The sequence below is a fragment of the Schistocerca cancellata genome, chromosome 2 (genome assembly GCF_023864275.1).
Source record: "Schistocerca cancellata isolate TAMUIC-IGC-003103 chromosome 2, iqSchCanc2.1, whole genome shotgun sequence".
Lineage (NCBI taxonomy): Eukaryota > Metazoa > Arthropoda > Insecta > Orthoptera > Acrididae > Schistocerca > Schistocerca cancellata.
Genome location: NC_064627.1, coordinates 15606422 through 15625205, shown reverse-complemented (window position 1 = coordinate 15625205; position 18784 = coordinate 15606422). Strand labels below are relative to the sequence as shown.

The window sequence follows — 18784 nt, the reverse complement described above, 5'->3', positions numbered from 1 at the left end:
GCCATTAGCTTTGAAATACAATTATATGTTAGTGGCACTATATGTACTGTCTCCAAATTGCTGGTCTTATTGCTCAAATAGTCATCATCATGTCTGTTATGTCTTAAATATTTTTCAAAATTGGGCTTACAAAAATTTTAGACTTTAGTATGAGTATATTAGGTACAGTCACGTTTGAAGCTGCAAAATATGGACAAAATTAAATTTAGTATACCTGCTAGGACATTCATTTTAAATGCTGCTTCAAATTGACTAAAAGTCTTAAACTTTTGTCTCCATTTGGAAGTCCAATTTACTGCTTCCCATTGTAAGTGTTTAACAATAAAGTTGATTTTTGTGGTAGCTGTACAATCCTGAGGTAACTCTTCCTTAAATTTCTTCATAAATCCAACTGGATTTTCAGAACCATCTGGCTCGAACTTTAGAAATTCCGTACGGGGTACTCTAATATTGTCCAAAGAATTGTTGATAGTACTAGTAGAGACAATGTTTTTTTGTACTTTTGGTTTAACTGATTTCTGTATGTGCTCCTCAAAACTAGTCAAAGTATTTGAGGCACTAACTACTTCACCACCCGGTATCATGTGTCTGAGATTTGAGTACGTATTCCTTTGAGTTCCTGGGTTGAAGACTCCTCCATTTACTTCATTTTATGTCACTTCTTTAAAAACTGTAAGATCCCCACTTCCCATAATTTTAGTAATTTCCTTTAATTCTTCCAATGAAAAGCTGTCTGTTTTATGCGAGGCAATCAGACTGAAGTCTAACTAACTACCCCTGACAGTGTACCTGGTGGCACACATCCTTTCATGCCTTTCCACTTCCTGAACAAAAATCTTTAATTCCCTCCAAATAATTAACATTTACATGAATGACTAGCTAAGATAAATACTGAATATTAAGACACCATCATTTTATTACTCAAGTAAATAGTATCACACTTATATTCTTATTTGTCCTACCTCTTTCATACTAAATAAGCACTTTCACATAGGCTTTCTATTTATGTCTTAGAGGTAATCATTGCCACTATAATGTGTGTAATTAGGGTCATGCTCTACTGTTCTGTCTTTATTTCTCTCACTACTGCCAGACTGATTCCCTGTGTCTCGCATAATGGCCAATGCCAAAACTCTCACTACTTCTAGAATGGAGGGGTTACCAGAATCAGCAGTGCTATTTCTGAGAGGCGGAGACATGTAAGGGTAAAGTTGACACTAAAGCAGAATTGTCCTTACCCTTATCACTTTAATGGCTACTTGCTGCCCCCCCCCCCCCCTTTCCGGCTTTTTTTAAAAAGGGCACAAAACCACAGAACAAGCTGCACTGTACTTTTGACATGTTACCTGGGCCTCGGTGTCACAGAGATGAGGCACCGCATACCCATTGCATCATATCATCAGCTGATGGCCTCTGTTGTCTTGCTGACCGACAGCTCCAGAGATGAGCTCAGAGACTGCTGCTACAGGTGCATTTTCCTAGGCAAAACATGGGAGTTCTTTCTCACTCTTGAAACCAGTTATCACTTTTTCAGTCATAATCAGATTAGATTTATTTCTTCTTATTTGTTTGATTTAATTTAGGCATCACCACAGTGTTTGCCTCCTTGTGTCCTTTTAGTTGTTGACTTAGGTTTCTCTGGGCAACATTGTATTATCTACTGTTATTTTCATAATTTTTTTCAAATTTTACAAATGCTTTTTCCTTTTTGCACCACTAACTTGCATCTTGCATTAGGGAGCCATATGAAGTATTTTGTCATTGTGTGTTGGATTTGTGGTTATACTGCATGTTTTATCTGTAAACCTGATGTGTGTGTATGTCAGTTTCACTTCATAAAAAATTTCCGGCCACTGTTCACGAGGTTAATTGCTTTTGTGGTCCTGCTGTGCAGTACCACAGCGACGTGCTGCTGGACTTCTCCTTGTTGTGATATGTGGGTGCTGGAAGATAGCTGAAATCTGTCCAAGTTACTAAATGATATAATTAGCTAACTCTTATACATTTTATGCATCTGTTATTGGCATACATCAAGTTAACATGCCTTATAGCACACTCCATATAAAACATCATTTATTTAAATTGACTACTTGGCTCAAAAATTGTGTTAAGATACATCACTAGTAATAGTGTGGCTGGAAAGGAGTCATTAGGAAGTGACAGCTAGATTGGCAAGGTAATTGCGGTAGCGACAGAACGGACAGGTTTGGAGTGTTGGGCGAGAATGTTTGTTAAGGGATGAAAAAAGTACATTTTGTCCTGGCAGGTAGTGGAGTGAACAATTCAAGATGGGAGATTGTCGAATGAAGACTTTGTGTGTGAGTGGTACAGACAAGTTCTTCTTACTTTCTGGACACTATACAGCTACCTAGTCACAAGCTGAAAATTTTTTGAGAAAAGTCAATGTGGGACTTTGATATTTTTGTGAAGCACTTGCTCTTGTGATCTCTTAAAGTTTTCATGAGGTGTTGTGATAAAAGAAGCAGGATGAGGAGGCAGGCATCTATTTTAACACTGTCACCTTTTAAAAGTTTTGCCACTTTTTTGAGTGGTTTTTGCCCTTTTAGGAAAAAATTAAATTATTTAATCTTGTATTCAAGTTTTTGTATTCGTATTTATTCATTTAACAATTTGGAATCCTCCAAAGATGAAAGTATATAAAATCTAATGTGGTGGGCTTTTTGAAAATTGAGATAAATTGTTCCCTTTTTGATTTTTTGGTGTCAATGTCTGTTAAAACTGCGTCTATTTTTGTTCTAAACTGCAATTTTCCTGTAGCAATAAGATTGTTGCTATGGTAATCCGTTTAGTTTTGACTTTACAGGATTGATAAATGCATCTCCCATAGTGACTGGCTTGGAAACACAGATTGTTTGAAAAGTAAAGCCTCTACATTGGAAAATAAAAGTTAGCAAAAGTGAACTATATTGCAGTGTTCTTCTTGTTCCAGTAAATTTGAGACAAAAGATTTTCAGGCAGTTTTTAACGACTCTCTTTAAACAAAGCCTAATAGAAACTTTGAAAATAAATGTGGGCCACATCAGTTTCATTTAGAACTTTCAACTCAGACAAAATCTTCAAATTTGGTTTGTGCTCCAACAATGTGGATGTTAAGTACAAGGATAGTTCCATCACTGCTGAACTGATTTGTGCAATGAAATCAGTGATTTACATTTACTCCCTGGATTTGTTAACTGATGTTTGTTGTGTTCCTGAACATTTTTCACTTTCATCTAAGAAAATGACAGGACTAGTAACGGATGGACTGACACCATATTTCCAGAAACATATGTTAGGAGAAGCATGTTTATCATATTACACTTTGAGTTTCAATGAAACTATCAATGTTAAGAATTTAAAACAACCACTACATCTTAGACAGAGAGTAAGTGTTGCATAACAATACATCACCTAACAACTTCCTTTATCAGTATAACCCATAATATGAAGCACTTTCTGAAGCTATCTTGTCCCTAAATAAATGGCTTATGCTGGTCAGACAGACCTATCATCAATAAAACTGCTTATGCTTTTAGTTAGTGATGTCCAGGAGATCCAAGGGAGACAACTTATAAACATTGTAACTTGTGACATTGATGCAATGCAGAATGCCTTTGTAAAGTTTTAGGAGTGTTTTGATGAAGAACATCTAAATTTGTGGTCAGTATTTATCTTTTGACTCAGGGAGTCACACCTAGTGATACGTGGCTGGCGACCACGGGGTCCCGAGCTGAGTCCTGGCATTGCTTCCACTTACTTATGCCGGGCTCCTCACTTTTATCTTTCCTATCTGGCCACCCTCGGCCAGCTCTTTTTCTTTTCCGACCCTGATGCTATTAGGTTTCGAGGGCTAGGGGTCTTTCATTTTCCAACCTATACTTCTCATGCAGCGTCTGACCCGGAGCGGGCGGCTGCAAAAGGTGTCTGTATCCCATGTTAGGGGCGGCCTCCAGAACTGCGGAAGGCAACGGAATACCACCGCAGATTGTCTTCCCTGCATAATGCAGTCTCCATTTTATGCACAAAAAATGGCTTCCTCTCATGTTAAATCAGTGTCCGGAGGTAAAATAGTCCCCCATTCGGATCTCCGGGGGGGACAACTTGAAAGGAGGCAAAAAACCAAAAGGAGAATTGGTACTTGGAATGTCAGAACTCTGCTACAAGCAGGAAAACTAGAAATCCTTAAAAGAGAGATGGAAAAGAATCATATGGACCTCGTAGGAGTTGCTGAGGTAAGATGGAATGGACATGGAGAGTTGCAGTCAGATGAATATGTATTCTACTACTCAGGAGGAGAAATAAAAGGAATTAATGGAGTAGGAATGATTATGACAAAGGAATTGGCTAAATGTGTGGAATATGTAGACTATGCAAATGACCGGGTTATTGGTGTAAGGCTGAAAGGAGCACAAAAAGATTTACTGATTGTCCAGGTGTATATGCCAACTTCAGATCATGATGACCAAATTGTAGAGGAAACGTACAATGTAATAGAGAGAATAATGGACGAAAATAAAAAATGCTGCAAAATAGTAATGGGGGACTGGAACGCCATTGTGGGAGAAGGGAAAGAGGGAAACATAGTAGGCAGTCATGGTCTTGGAAAGAAAAATGACAGAGGTGAATGGTTAATTGACTTCTGCAGGGAAAGGCAGCTGATAGCGGCAAACACATGGTTCAAGAACCATAAGAGGAGGCTCTACACTTGGAAATCACCAGGGGATAAATACAGAAACCAAATAGATTTTATACTGGTAGAAGAAAGATACAGGAATGGAATCAAGAAGGTGCACACATTACCAGGTGCAGATATTAATAGTGACCACAACTTACTTATGGCAGAAATAGAAATAAGAATGAAAAAACTGAAAAAGGCGACAATGGTGAAGAAGTGGGATCTAGAGAAGATAAGGTCCAACAAAGAACAAATTACAGAAATGCTGTCTCGGAACTTTCTAAACACATTACGAGACAGAGAAGCACCTGATAATGTCAACGAGTACTGGAATATGCTGAAAGAAGGAATCATTAAAGCAGGACAGAAAAATATAGGATATGTAAAAGGGAAAAGGTCAAAAAAACCATGGGTCACACAAGAAATGATTTCCAAGATGGAGGAGAGAAGAAAATTGAAAAACAAGAACACTGAAGATGCAAGAAAGATATACCGAAGGTTAAATAATGAACTGCGAAGAGAAACAGAGCAGGCTAGGAGAAAATGGCTAAAAGAGGAATGTGATGAAATTGAAGAACTGGACAGGAAGGGAAGATACGACTTACTATACAACAGAGTAAAGACTATGACAGGGGAACAAAACAGAGCAGGAAGTGCTACTATGGAAATTTTTAGTAAAGATGAAGAGGTAGTGTACAAAGATCGTGACGATGTCCTCCAGAGATGGGAAGAATATATAAAAGAGCTATACGACACAAATAGCAAACCAGAAACTCTGGAACTTGAATCACACAACAGTGTAAGTGATGAAGAGAAAGGACCGACCATCATAATGGAAGAAGTAAAGTCTGCCATTGCTGCAATGAAAAATGGCAAAGCAGTAGGTACAGATACAATACCGGGAGAAATACTAAAATGCTTGAACCACAATGGAATAAGAGAAATATTGAGGTTATGTAATAAAATATATGACAGTGGTGAATGGCCTGAGGACTTTTTGACAACAGTAATGATTCCATTACCGAAAAAACCAGGAACCAAGAAATGCAGCGAGCACAGGACTATCAGCCTCATTTCACATGCAGCCAAAGTGATGTTAAGAATAATTAATAAAAGACTTGAAAATGTAATGGAGGAGAATCTCGGAGAGGAGCAGTTTGGCTTTAGACGGAATACGGGCACCAGAGATGCAATAGGGCTCCTACGAATCTTGGGAGAAAGGTTTATTGAAAAAGGAAGAGACCTATATATGTGCTTCATCGATTTAGAAAAGGCATTTGACAATGTGGTTTGGGACAAGCTGGCGACTATTATGAGGGAAAAGAGAGTGGACTGGAAAACCAGAAGACTTATAAACTCATTATACCTTAATCAAAAAGTCTCAGTTAAAGTGAGAGGAGAAAGTACAAACTGGATCAGACTAGGGAAAGGAGTAAGACAAGGATGCTGTTTATCACCTACTCTTTTCAACCTGTACTTGGAAAATATGATTGACCAATGCTCATTAGATGACAAAGGAGTAGAAATTGGAGGAAGAAGAGTAGGATGCTTGAGATTTGCTGAAGACATGATCCTTCTAGCCACAGGGGAAAAAGAATTACAGGATTTGGTGGACACCATTGCAACTAACGGAAAAAAATATGGAATGAAAATTAACACAAATAAAACAAAAGTATTGGCAATAGGAGGAAATAAGGAAATAAAAATTGTGCTGAATGGAGAAACACTAGAACAAGTGCTAAATTTTAAGTATCTTGGAAGCAGGATAGACACCAACTGGAAGTGCACCACAGAAATTAAAACAAGGATAGCAATGGCAAAAGAGGCGTTTTATAAGAAAAGGAGAATCTTCTGCAGCGGTCTGGACAGAGAACTCGGAAAGAGACTCGTAAAATGTCTTGTATGGAGTGTTCTTCTATATGGCGCTGAAACATGGACTATGAGGAAAAAAGACAGAGAAAGGCTGGAGGCTTTTGAGATCTGGACATGGAGGAAGATGGAAAGAATAAGTTGGATGGACAGAGTAAAAAATGAAGAGGTACTGAGAAGAGTGGGAGAGAAAAGACAGTTACTAGATGTAATAAAGAAAAGAAAAAGAAATTGGATTGGGCATATATTAAGAAAGAATGACGGCCTGATAAAAACAGTTTTAGAAGGTTATGTAGAAGGGAAAAGGAAGCGAGGAAGGAAGAGATTCCAGATACTGGATGACATGATGGACGGTACAACATACAGCAGCCTTAAGAAGGAAGCAATGGATCGCAGAAAATGGAGAGGCAAAGGACCTGCTAATATAGCAGATAACTGATGATGATGATGATTTATCTTTATTTTGGTGGTTGATCTGTTCAGTGGAAAAATTTTGACGTAAGTCATTTCTAAGTTTAACATTCATCATCACATGTTCTTGAGGTATGCAACAACAAGGTGGCTTACTTTAGGACCTACAGCCAACAGTTTTATGTTGGATGGTATTCAATATTACCTTTCTTCTGTTGCAACTCAGCATGTCTGAAGAAGCGCTGGATAGCTTGGAAATTGATGGCAGTTGGTAGCCAGCTATTCAGTAAGTTCACACATTGTTTACAAAGCCAAACACCTGTAATCTACAAATTGTATACAGAAATAGAAGTTCTTCATAATGAAGTGTTTACATTAGATAATGCACTTCCCAGCAAATTAGGGACACTGTTGCTCCTGGGGTATCGGCGAGGACCATTCGCAACCGTCTCCATGAAGCTGGGCTACGGTCCCGCACACCGTTAGGCCGTCTTCCGCTCATGCCCCAACATCGTGCAGCCCGCCTCCAGTGGTGTCGCGACAGGCGTGAATGGAGGGACGAATGGAGACGTGTCGTCTTCAGCGATGAGAGTCGCTTCTGCCTTGGTGCCAATGATGGTCGTATGCGTGTTTGGCGCCGTGCAGGTGAGCGCCACAATCAGGACTGCATACGACCGAGGCACACAGGGCCAACACCCGGCATCATGGTGTGGGGAGCGATCTCCTACACTGGCCGTACACCACTGGTGATCGTCGAGGGGACACTGAATAGGGCACGGTACATCCAAACCGTCATCGAACCCATCGTTCTACCATTCCTAGACCGGCAAGGGAACTTGCTGTTCCAACAGGACAATGCACGTCTGCATGTATCCCGTGCCACCCAACGTGCTCTAGAAGGTGTAAGTCAACTACCCTGGCCAGCAAGATCTCCGGATCTGTCCCCCATTGAGCATGTTTGGGACTGGATGAAGCGTCGTCTCACGCGGTCTGCACGTCCAGCACGAACGCTGGTCCAACTGAGGCGCCAGGTGGAAATGGCATGGCAAGCCGTTCCACAGGACTACATCCAGCATCTCTACGATCGTCTCCATGGGAGAATAGCAGCCTGCATTGGTGCGAAAGGTGGATATACACTGTACTAGTGCCGACATTGTGCATGCTCTGTTGCCTGTGTCTATGTGCCTGTGGTTCTGTCAGTGTGATCATGTGATGTATCTGACCCCAGGAATGTGTCAATAAAGTTTCCCCTTCCTGGGACAATGAATTCACGGTGTTCTTATTTCAATTTCCAGGAGTGTATTTATTTACTTGCATTTGTATTACTTTTATTCATTTACCCTTCAAAGAAAGTTACTTTGAGATCTCCTATGGTATCTTATCCTTTTGTTAGCTAACATGATTTCTTTTAATTTAGTTACAATGTACGTATCTTAGTATTGACACAACTTCGCATGTTGATATTAATGTAATATTATATTCCTTCATTCCCTGATAGTAAATATACAAGTTGCCTTTTGGGCTTGCACTAGGTCAATGTCTTTTCCCTAGTACTGATGTAAACATGCATTGCTGAGTGTGCACAGCTGAGTCATACTCTGCTCCAATTTGCTTTCGCTTCATGTTAAGCTGTGTTTTCTCACTTCCTCCCAAACCAATGTTTGTCTTTGCTTACAAAACAAGAAAATTACTTGAGTTTATACACATTTCATTTAAAATACACACAATAAAATTTCGTACGTATAAAACTATGACATTACTTATAAATATAGTTTATGACAAGAAAACTGCTGTGACATTGTGTCACTACTTGTGAAAAGCTTTTAAGTCTTTGTGATGGGGGACATCTTTATCTCTCCCTGTTCTTTCATATACCAACCTATAAGTTCCAGTATAAAGTATTTTTGCAATAATATAGGGCCCTGAGTATAGTAATTGCCATTTTTTGTTCAACTTACCCATCTTTGTCAGTTTGGGATGTGTTCCCAAGAGGACTCGTTGCCCTTCGAAAAAATGTGTAACTCGTTTTAACCTTTTGTTGTATTTTCTCTTTCTGTATTCTGCCCTATTCTCTAGTGTAATTACTGCTTGTTTGACTTTGTACTGTATAGTTAACTCTTTAGTAGGTAATTCTGGTATGGGTGATTCCCATTCGTCAGTTTGCTTGGTGTTAAAACATAAGTTCATTAGGAGTAAAACCTGTGGAAGAGTGGTGGAGAATTGTTTGCTATTTGCATAAATGGAGTCATGTATTCAATCCATCGTGAATGCTTATTATGAGCATATGTCCTTATAAATCTATTGAATTCTTTAAACACCCTCTCCATGGGACTTGCTTCTGAGTGGAAAAAACATACCAAGATGTGTTTAATGCCCTGTGTGTTCATGAATTGTTTCCATTTTCTTCCCACAAAATAGGCTGCATTGTCTGTTAATATGACTTTGGGTTTTCCTACTCTTCATAAATAATCCTCTTCAATTCTCCTTATGATGCTACTGGCTGTAGTGGTTTTGATAACATAAAGTTTGATGTATTTTGTGAAAATATCATAAAGAGCTACGATGTATCTGACACCAACTTTTGCTCTAGGATATGGCCCTGTGATATGCAGAGAAACCGTTTCCAGTGGAGCTTTGGTTAGTATGGGGTGTAGTTCTGTAAACTGTGACATACTGGATGGTTTTGTTCTTTGGCAAATAGCACACTTTTTTAATATTTATGAAACACGTTGTCGTAAATTAAGAAAGTTACTCCATAGTGTCCCCATCTTCGTGAGTGTGTTTGATAAATTCGTCAATATATTCCTCTGCATACACACCAATGGTTAGAACTTTCGTGCTTCTGGTGGAACAAAACGCCTTTGTACAACTGATACCATTTACTTACCTTGTGGTTTGCATTCCGGTTAAGATTTTGTAGTACCTTTTTCCACCTGTTGTCTTGGTGTTGTATTATTCCCATTTGTTTACAAAATTTTTTGCAGTCTGATTTTTGTGTACCACTTTGCATCAATAATGTAGATTTCTGAATCATGTTCAGACAGTTCACTGAACTCATCTAGTGCCTGTGGTAATCTGGATAATGCATCTGCAATAACATTCTGACTGCCCTTTATGTATATTATTTCAAAATTGAATTCCTGGAGGTACAAACACCACTTAGCTATTCTTCGGTGTAACAATTTAGATGTTAAGAGAAAAGATGATGATTGGTGATCACAATAGACTTTAGTGTTCTTACCCCAAAGAAAATACTCAAATTTCTTAAATGCCCAAATATAGAGGGTCTGTGCAAGGGTGATTTACTTGAGGACAAAATTATGGAAATGGAAGAGGATGTAGATGAAGATGAAATGGGAGATATGATACTGCGTGAAGAGTTTGACAGAGCACTAAAAGACCTGAGTCGAAACAAGGCCCCGGGAGTAGACAAACATTACATTAGAACTAATGACACCCTTGGGAGAGCCAGTCCTGACAAAACTATACCATCTGGTGAGCAAGATGTATGAGACAGGCGAAATACCCTCAGACTTCAAGAAGAAAATAATAATTCCAACCCCAAAGAAAGCAGGTGCTGACAGATGTGAAAATTACTGAACTATCAGTTTAATAAGTCACAGCTGCTCAATACTAACGTGAATTCTTTACAGATGAATGGAAAAACCAGTAGAAGCCGACCTCGGGGAAGATCAGTTTGGATTCCGTAGAAATATCGGAACACATGAGGCAATAATGACCCTACGACTTATCTTAGAAGCTAGATGAAGGGAAGGCAAACCTACGTTTCTAGCATTTGTAGACTTAGAGAAAGCTTTTGACAATGTTGACTGGAATACTGTCTTTCAAATTCTGAAGGTGGCAGGGGTAAAATACAGGGAGTGGAAGGCTATTTACAATTTGTACAGGAACCAGATGGCAGTTGTAAGAGTGGAGGGACATGAAAGGGAAGCAGTGGTTGGGAAGGGAGTGAGACAGGGTTGTAGTCTCTCCCCAATGTTATTCAATCTGTTGTATATTGAGCAAGCAGTGAAGGAAACAAAAGAAAAATTTGGAATAGATATTAAAAACCATGGAGAAGAAATAAAAACTTTGAGGTTTGCTGATGACATTGTAATTCTGTCAGAGACAGCAAAGGACCTGGTAGAGCAGTTGAACGGAATGGACAGTGTCTTGAAAAGAGGGTAAAGGATGAACATCAACACAAAATGAGGATAATGGAATGTAGTCGAATTAAGTCGGGTGATACTGAGGGAATTATATTAGGAAATGAGACACTTAAAGTAGTAAAGGAGTTTTGCTATTTGGGGAGCAAAATAACTGATGATGGTCGAAGTAGAGAGGATATAAAATGTAAACTGGCAATGGCAAGGAAAGCGTTTCTGAAGAAGAGAAATTTGTTAACATCGAGTATAGATTTAAGTGTCAGGAAGTCATTTCTGCAAGTATTTGCATGAAGTGTAGCCATGTATGGAAGTGAAATATGGACGATAAATAGTTTGGACAAGAAGAGAATGGAAGCTTTCAAAATGTGGTGCTACAGAAGAATGCTGAAGATTAGATGGGTAGATCACATAACCCTTGAGGAAGTATTGAATAGGATTGGGGAGAAGAGAAGTTTGTGGCACAACTTGACAAGAAGAAGGGATTGGTTGGTAGGACATGTGTTGAGGCATCAAGGGATCACCAATTTAGTACTGGAGGACAGCGTGGAGGGTAAAAATCGTAGAGGGAGACCAAGAGATGAATACACCAAGCAGATTCAGAAGGATATAGGTTGCGGTAGGTACTGGGAGCTGAAGTAGCTTGCACAGGATAGAGTAGCATGGAGAGCTGCATCAAACCAGTCTCAGGACTGAAGGCCACAACAACAACAACAACCAGCTTTTATTAATCCTGGGTGCTTTTCAAATGCACATGTATACTGAAGTATTAACTTTCTGGTATTCTAAAAAACAAACTGTTTCATGTGCTTTTGCTTGTACTAGTGCTAGATCCATAATTGTTTCATGTAGCTGTTGGTCTTTCTGGGCATTGCAGAACAATACATCTGAATAACATAAATGTACTCTACTGTCTATATTTCCAGTGGTTTGTTTTCTATTTGACTGGTTTTGATTTAATCTACAGATAAGATTTGTTTATTAATTTTAAAGAAATACTTTCCCTGTCCTACGTCAGTCTGTATCTTGTACTGTCAGAAGGTATCCGTATCAATAAGGCAATTAACTGTAAGTTTTTCCCCTGCTACAAAAATGCAGCTTTAAGAAAAATTTTCTATAGTCATTGGTATTATTGCTGTAAGTTTCACCCCCTTAGATTTACTCACTGCTACAGTCAAGATTTGACAGTTCTGTACAGGGAAGGTTGGAATGTGTGTTCACTTTTGTAACTTCCTAAATAAATATTGTGAAATTACATTTGTCTATGCACCAGTATCCAGCATAATGTGCATATCTAAATCAACTATCCTGGCATTTATTAAGGATTGTACAGACTCCCTTCTGTTCTCTTCCAAATTGTCCACATTTTCCTGTCACAAGTCCCTGATATCTCCTGCTTTATCATATCTCAGAAAATAATTAGAATTTAATCGTACACAGATGACCCCTGGCTCAGTCTGCAAACAAGGGCCTATCCTAACCTGTACTGATTTCCTAATTAGTCGGGTGGGGGGATTTCTTCATTATGGGTAACCTTCTCTATATGCACAGCATGGTCTTCACTTCACCAGTTTGTGTCTTGCAATGCCCATGATTTAAATTCTCTTTGACCTTAACCTCTGCTAGGTACATAATTGTGGTTGTCGCTACCAGGATGTGGACTGCATGCTGTCTACCAATGGTAGGTCCTTGCCAATCATTATATTGATTATCATCGCCCACCAGGGTTACATTTTGAGTCTGTTGTCCAAAACTGCTATACGCTGGTCTGTTGTAATTAGGGTTGTAGTTTCCTTTAAATTTTATGTGGCCTCGGTTTTCCCGATTACCATAGTTACCTCTTGTGTGATTATTTTTAGGCAGGTGGTCTGAGTGTCCACCATGTTACTTCTTTGAGGGTCACTATTTCATGGAGGTTCACTTTGCACGTTATTGCTCTGTGTTTATGATGTAAATGAGGTCAGTCGAGACCAGAATGATAAAAAGTATTTTACATTATTCTTGGGCATTGTGATTAATTTTATCTTGATGTGTGCTGATAAGTGAGTATGTTGAGTACATCCATGTGATAGACTAGATTCGTCCAATACCTTGTTCTGTTCAGATATGTTTAAAAGTACTTCTGTAGTCCCCCATGTTTACCATTGAATGGTTCTGAGTTAAACACCACTCACCATAGCCTCTCTTGGACTGATATGGGCCAGAATTTGTCCAAGAATGTATGCTCAAACTATTTATTAGGATGGCAACACTCGCCCATATCAGTTGCCCATAATAAAGCATCGCTTTGTGTGTACCCATCAATGAACCTGGTCTTCTGTGCCTTGGTCCATTTGTGTTGTAACACATTATGGATGGATTTAATGAATACATGGCTGCATACAGGTATACTCCGTGTATCCCGGTGTAACTTGTATTGACATCAGCAGTGCCTGTTGCAATTTATATCTCCCCTTCCTCTCTGCCTGAATGGTTAGTGGTAAATGGCAGATAGGTATTGAAGCACTCTGTTCTGCCTGACTCCACCCGATTGCTAGCAATTAGTGGTTCTTGTGCAACATCAGTACCACAAGTTTAACTTTTCTGCAATTTTCCTTTTGCAGCCAATAAAACTTATTTGTTCTTGGAAAGTAGTTCATTTTTCTTCTCCTTGGTGACCTCTTCAACCTCTTCTACATACCTTCTGTGCTGGTGTTGTACCCTTATGTTAGTAATCTGTTTCAGCTGTCTCCATTATGTTCTTTACATCCTTATCAATTCTTTCTTGGGTTTTCCTTACAAAACTTACTGCCCAATTTTAAATTACTCAATTCTGCAGACAGTTCCTGTACTTTCTCAGGCAAATCTTCACATATAGATTGCAACTCACTAATAGTATTTTGCATCTTCTTTACACCTTTATTAATTTCTGATAGAGTCTGTGTGTCGCTCACATTTTTCAGCATACCTACCATTTCTTCCTGTTCCTTTTCAACATCTGATACCTTTTTACCCAACTTATCTATTTCCTAAGAGAGGTCTGTGAATAGCTCCACCTTTAATTCTTTTCCCTTTCCAGATAACTTACATGCTCAACCATTTGGCAGGTCAGTGCACAACTTTTTACTTAGGTCATCAAACTTTTGTATCTCGTGATTTCTTATTGCTTCGAAGAATCTTCAACTTTTTCTGTTTATTAAATTTCTGTGTTAGATCATCAAAGTTTTGAAACTGAGTTTTCATCATCACTTGCACAATTTATATCAGTGATGGGGTATCTTTTTGATCAGCTACTGAGTTGTCCGTGATAATGTTCAGGTCCATTTCACCTGATGCAGAAATTTTAGATTAACTAGAGTCTGCACTACTGTGCTTTGCACTAGCCCCATGTGAAACAATGCTTTCCAGTGGCATACATGAATTTATTTTGTCTACCGTAAGTAAAGTCATGTCATTAATCACAACACTGCTATCCTCAATCATAGCTGAGTTTAAATAATATTCGCTGTTGTCAACAGACTCACTGACATATTCATGCTCACTATCATTTTTGTTGCATTAGTTGCAGCAAAATTTTGTGCATGTACACTAATTACTGAATTGACAACATTGGTTTTATCTGCTTTTCTATATAATCCTGTGAAGTTTTCTGAATGCATACTGCAACTCCTTGCTGTTGCACTTATATTTACTCAAAATGATTTTCAATAAAGACACTATTTTACTACAATTTAGAATGCTCCAATATTTAGGATGGGAGGTGAGAGGTACTACTACTATTAGATACAAGTGAGGTGCTGCCAAGTGCAGCCATGCAAGCTATAAATTAAAATTTTTCCACCTGTGTGATGGGTTTCGCTATTTTTTATGGTAGTTTACGTACAAATTGTATTCTCCATCCATGTATATCCTTCTCTTGTGATCCTTCCTCTTTTTCTCATGGCAGTGTTATTCATTTCATGTAACAAAGAAACCAAAGATAAATAATACAATCAAAAATTTTTACAACATTTTTCATATGCAAAAATTATTTTAGTTATCTGTACCAGTGAAATCTTCTGCTTTCTTTGCCCACAAAAGCTATTAAATGATAGAATGTCTGAGCATGTCTATAATAACTCAACCGCTTACTTAAATTTTATCACTGTGTGGTTAATATGTGTTCGGCCTAACTACTATAATTAAAAGTAATTTCACTAACTTGGAAGTTTTTGTACAACAGTGATGGATAATTTTTCAGATTCTTCTTTCTTTCAAATGATGAACTCCTTGAGATTTTATCTGAAACAAAAGACCCTTTGCGGGTGCAGCCTCACTTGAAAAAATGTTTTGAGGGCATCAGTTCATTACAGTTTACTCCAGAAGAGGAGGTGGTTGGCATGATATCAGCAGAAAAAGAAGTTGTTCCTCTGAGTGGAGTAATAATTCCTTCAGAGGCTAAGGTAAATAGTACAAGTTTGTATAAATACCATTGTGTTTGGATAAATTAGCCTTTTTAATTTATAAAAATCTGCGAATTTTCTATTTGTTATAATGAAACAATGATGAGTGAGTTGAAACTGATATTATGAGTAATTTACTAGAAAGTAGCATTCACAGATTGTGTGTAGAATTATATTTACCATGACTATGCACCAAAATATAACATTTTATCATCAACTGTAGTGGTCATTTCCCTACGGAAAAATAAGTTTTGAATTTAAAGTAAATGAAAGCCAGTACAGAAACAAAATAATCCAAAATGTGCAGATGACAAGAAGTAAGGCAGAGCAATTTTTCCCCTCTGAATTTGGCCAACTTGAGGGACATAGACCTTAAGGCTTCTTGGTCTTTCTTTTCCTCTCTTCCTTCCAACAACCTTTTTCAGTCTCCCCGCATCAGATATGTAATGTATGGACCTCCGTTTCAGTGGTTGCTCTTCAAGCAGTTTTATGCTGTTGACTTTGCTTCTCAATTCTTCTCTGTGTTCGATCATTTATAGTGTAATGCTAGTTTCTACTGGATCTCTTTTGACTTCTTGTACCCACTTTGAGATGAACTTTAATGATGTGATGTAACCTATGATTAAGTTATGCAAAACACCGTTGTTGTGTGTTTTTTTTTTTTTTTAACCAAACATTTTTCAGCACCACTGTGCCATCATCGGTGGGTTTCTGTCTTATTATTCTGTAATGTGAACATTTTTTTATTAAATGATTACAAAATTATGTGGATGTTTAGTTCAAACAATAGTTCGTTTCTTTTTGTTGATACCTTTACACTTGATGTACATGATTTTTCTGGATCACTTGTGTGTTATTTACTACAGGTAGCTTGTCATCTGCAACCAAACGATGTTTACCTGTAGTAAATAATTCACAAGTGATCCAGAAAAATCATGCACACCAAGTGTAAATGTATCAACAAAAAGAAACGAACTATTATTTGAACTAAACATCCACATAATTTTGTAATCATTTAATAAAAAAATGTTCATGTTACAGGATAATAAGACGGAAACCCACTGATGATGGCACAATGGTGCTGCAACATGTTTGCGTTATGAGAAGAAATGGTATTTTGCATAACTGGTGGACCTCACACCTACAATTTTAACCTAAGATCTTTTTGCTCAGTCAGTTTTCCTCAATTTGTGCAAGGATTATGAGAGTCCATAATGGGAAACAAGATTTCCAAGTAGTGACAAAGCAACAGACACTTTATTTAAACACACAATAGTAGAAATAAATCACAATCAGTGGCCACTTTTTGATGGACGGTAGTGTGACACTTCGACATTTAAAAATCATTCATTACATTTTCTTTAAAATAGCATTTAAACATGAAAATAATGAAGTAGTATTCGTAAAGTATATATTTTTAGAATCATGAATAATCACAGTATTTTATTAAATTAATTTTTAAATTTCCATTTTTTGTACCGTCGTGACATCCACGTCCACCCAAGATCACTATTGCTACTTTCCGCATGTATTCTCACAATATGTGAAAGGGAAGAAAGAAAAAACTCATATAATGAACACCTGTCAGATTCCTGAGGAATTAAACTAGTATTTGCATCTATAGAAGCCTGCGCAAGAATATTCACTTTCTTTCACAGCTACAGTATTCACAGTCACTGCTATCATATCAGTTGGCAACAGCATAATGTGTATGGTATAAACAATCAAGATTCATCGCATACTGGATGTGCTCTAGTCCTGTAAAATTAATGAGTATAGTTCAAAGTTAATATGCAAAACATAAATCTTAAACACTTGTTCAGCTCCCACAATTTTCAGTGCACTGGTAATCATGTATATTATCCTAGATTTTAAGTGTTTGTAATCCTGTGGAGATATGTTCTAACTAGTCAAGAGTCACATTGGTGATCATTGAATCAGATGCATTTGTTGTGCCAGCACTGCATAAAATATGTCATGTCAACATGATGAACTGTTTATAAAGTGTTGTGTGGGTAATAAATTCATAAACCTGTGTCAAGTGAAGATAGTTCATCTAAAATATATGTTTTCTGTGATGGACAACAGACACAGGTATATAGAAGATAACGTAAGTGATCACTTTTTACATCAGAAGTTTCTCATAGAAGCAGATGCCAAAGAGTTCCAGAAAGCTAGTACACCATGACTTAATTCTGTAAACTGTCCAGGGCTCCAGTTCAGAGATGTAGCAGAATGAATGAGAAGGAAATTATCAGTGTTTAGTTTCATAGAGGAGACACTTTCCTTTAGTAATTACAATTTTTGTACAGACCATGAAATTGATTTCTTGTGTAATTCAGGGTGTATATGACACAGGACAACCGGGAGATGCAGTAAAAAGCCGGGAATTTTTTCATCTGGAAGAAAACCGGGAAAAACCCAGGAATTTTTTAGAATTCCGGGAATTTTTCGTTGTTTTAGTTTTCGGGTAAATTTTTGTAGTTTTGGCTGGTAAGAACCGATACTATAACAAAGGATATTACTGTATCCTGCTACTGCAGAATAATACCTGTGTCAAGTGAAGATAGTTCATCTAAAATATATGTTTTCTGTGATGGGCAACAGACACAGGTATATAGAAGATAACGTAAGTGATCACTTTTTACATCAGAAGTTTCTCATAGAAGCAGATGCCAAAGAGTTCCAGAAAGCTAGTACACCGTGACTTAATTCTGTAAACTGTCCAGGGCTCCAGGTCAGAGATATAGCAGAATGAATGAGAAGGAAATTATCAGTGTTTAGTTTCATAGAGGAGACTCTTTCCTTTAGTAATTACAATTTTTGTACAGATCATGAAATTGATTTCTTGTGTAATTCAGGGTGTATATGACACGGGACAACCGGGAGATCCAGGAAAAACCCGGGAATTTTTTCTTCTGGAAGAAAACCACGAAAAACCTGGGAATTTTTTAGAATTCCGGGAATTTTTCGTTGTTTTAGTTTTCGGGTAAATTTTTGTAGTTGTGGCTGGTAAGAACCGATACTATAACAAAGGATATTACTGTATCCTGCTACTGCAGAATAATACTGCAGTGTTAAAACATGAACGAGGGAAAAAACAAAAACAAAACTAAAGATACAAAGGAAATACGCCATATAAAATAACAGTGCTCGTACAAGCGTCTGCCAACAGCAAAATGTGTCAAAGGCTTTCGGAAGACTATGCAGTGCTTCATAACAAAAAATTGCCTCTGATGAGCGTG

At 37.9% G+C, this 18784-nt stretch overlaps 1 protein-coding gene across 1 annotated transcript in view; it reads left to right on the top strand.

The window, feature by feature from the left end:
* Positions 1–18784, top strand: part of LOC126163202 (dynein axonemal heavy chain 3) — a 1221238-nt gene that overhangs the window by 285084 nt on the left and 917370 nt on the right. Inside the window, exon 18 of the mRNA XM_049920156.1 lies at positions 15338–15539. Coding sequence (XP_049776113.1) covers positions 15338–15539 — 202 coding nt within the window. The remainder of the gene's footprint in view (positions 1–15337; positions 15540–18784) is intronic.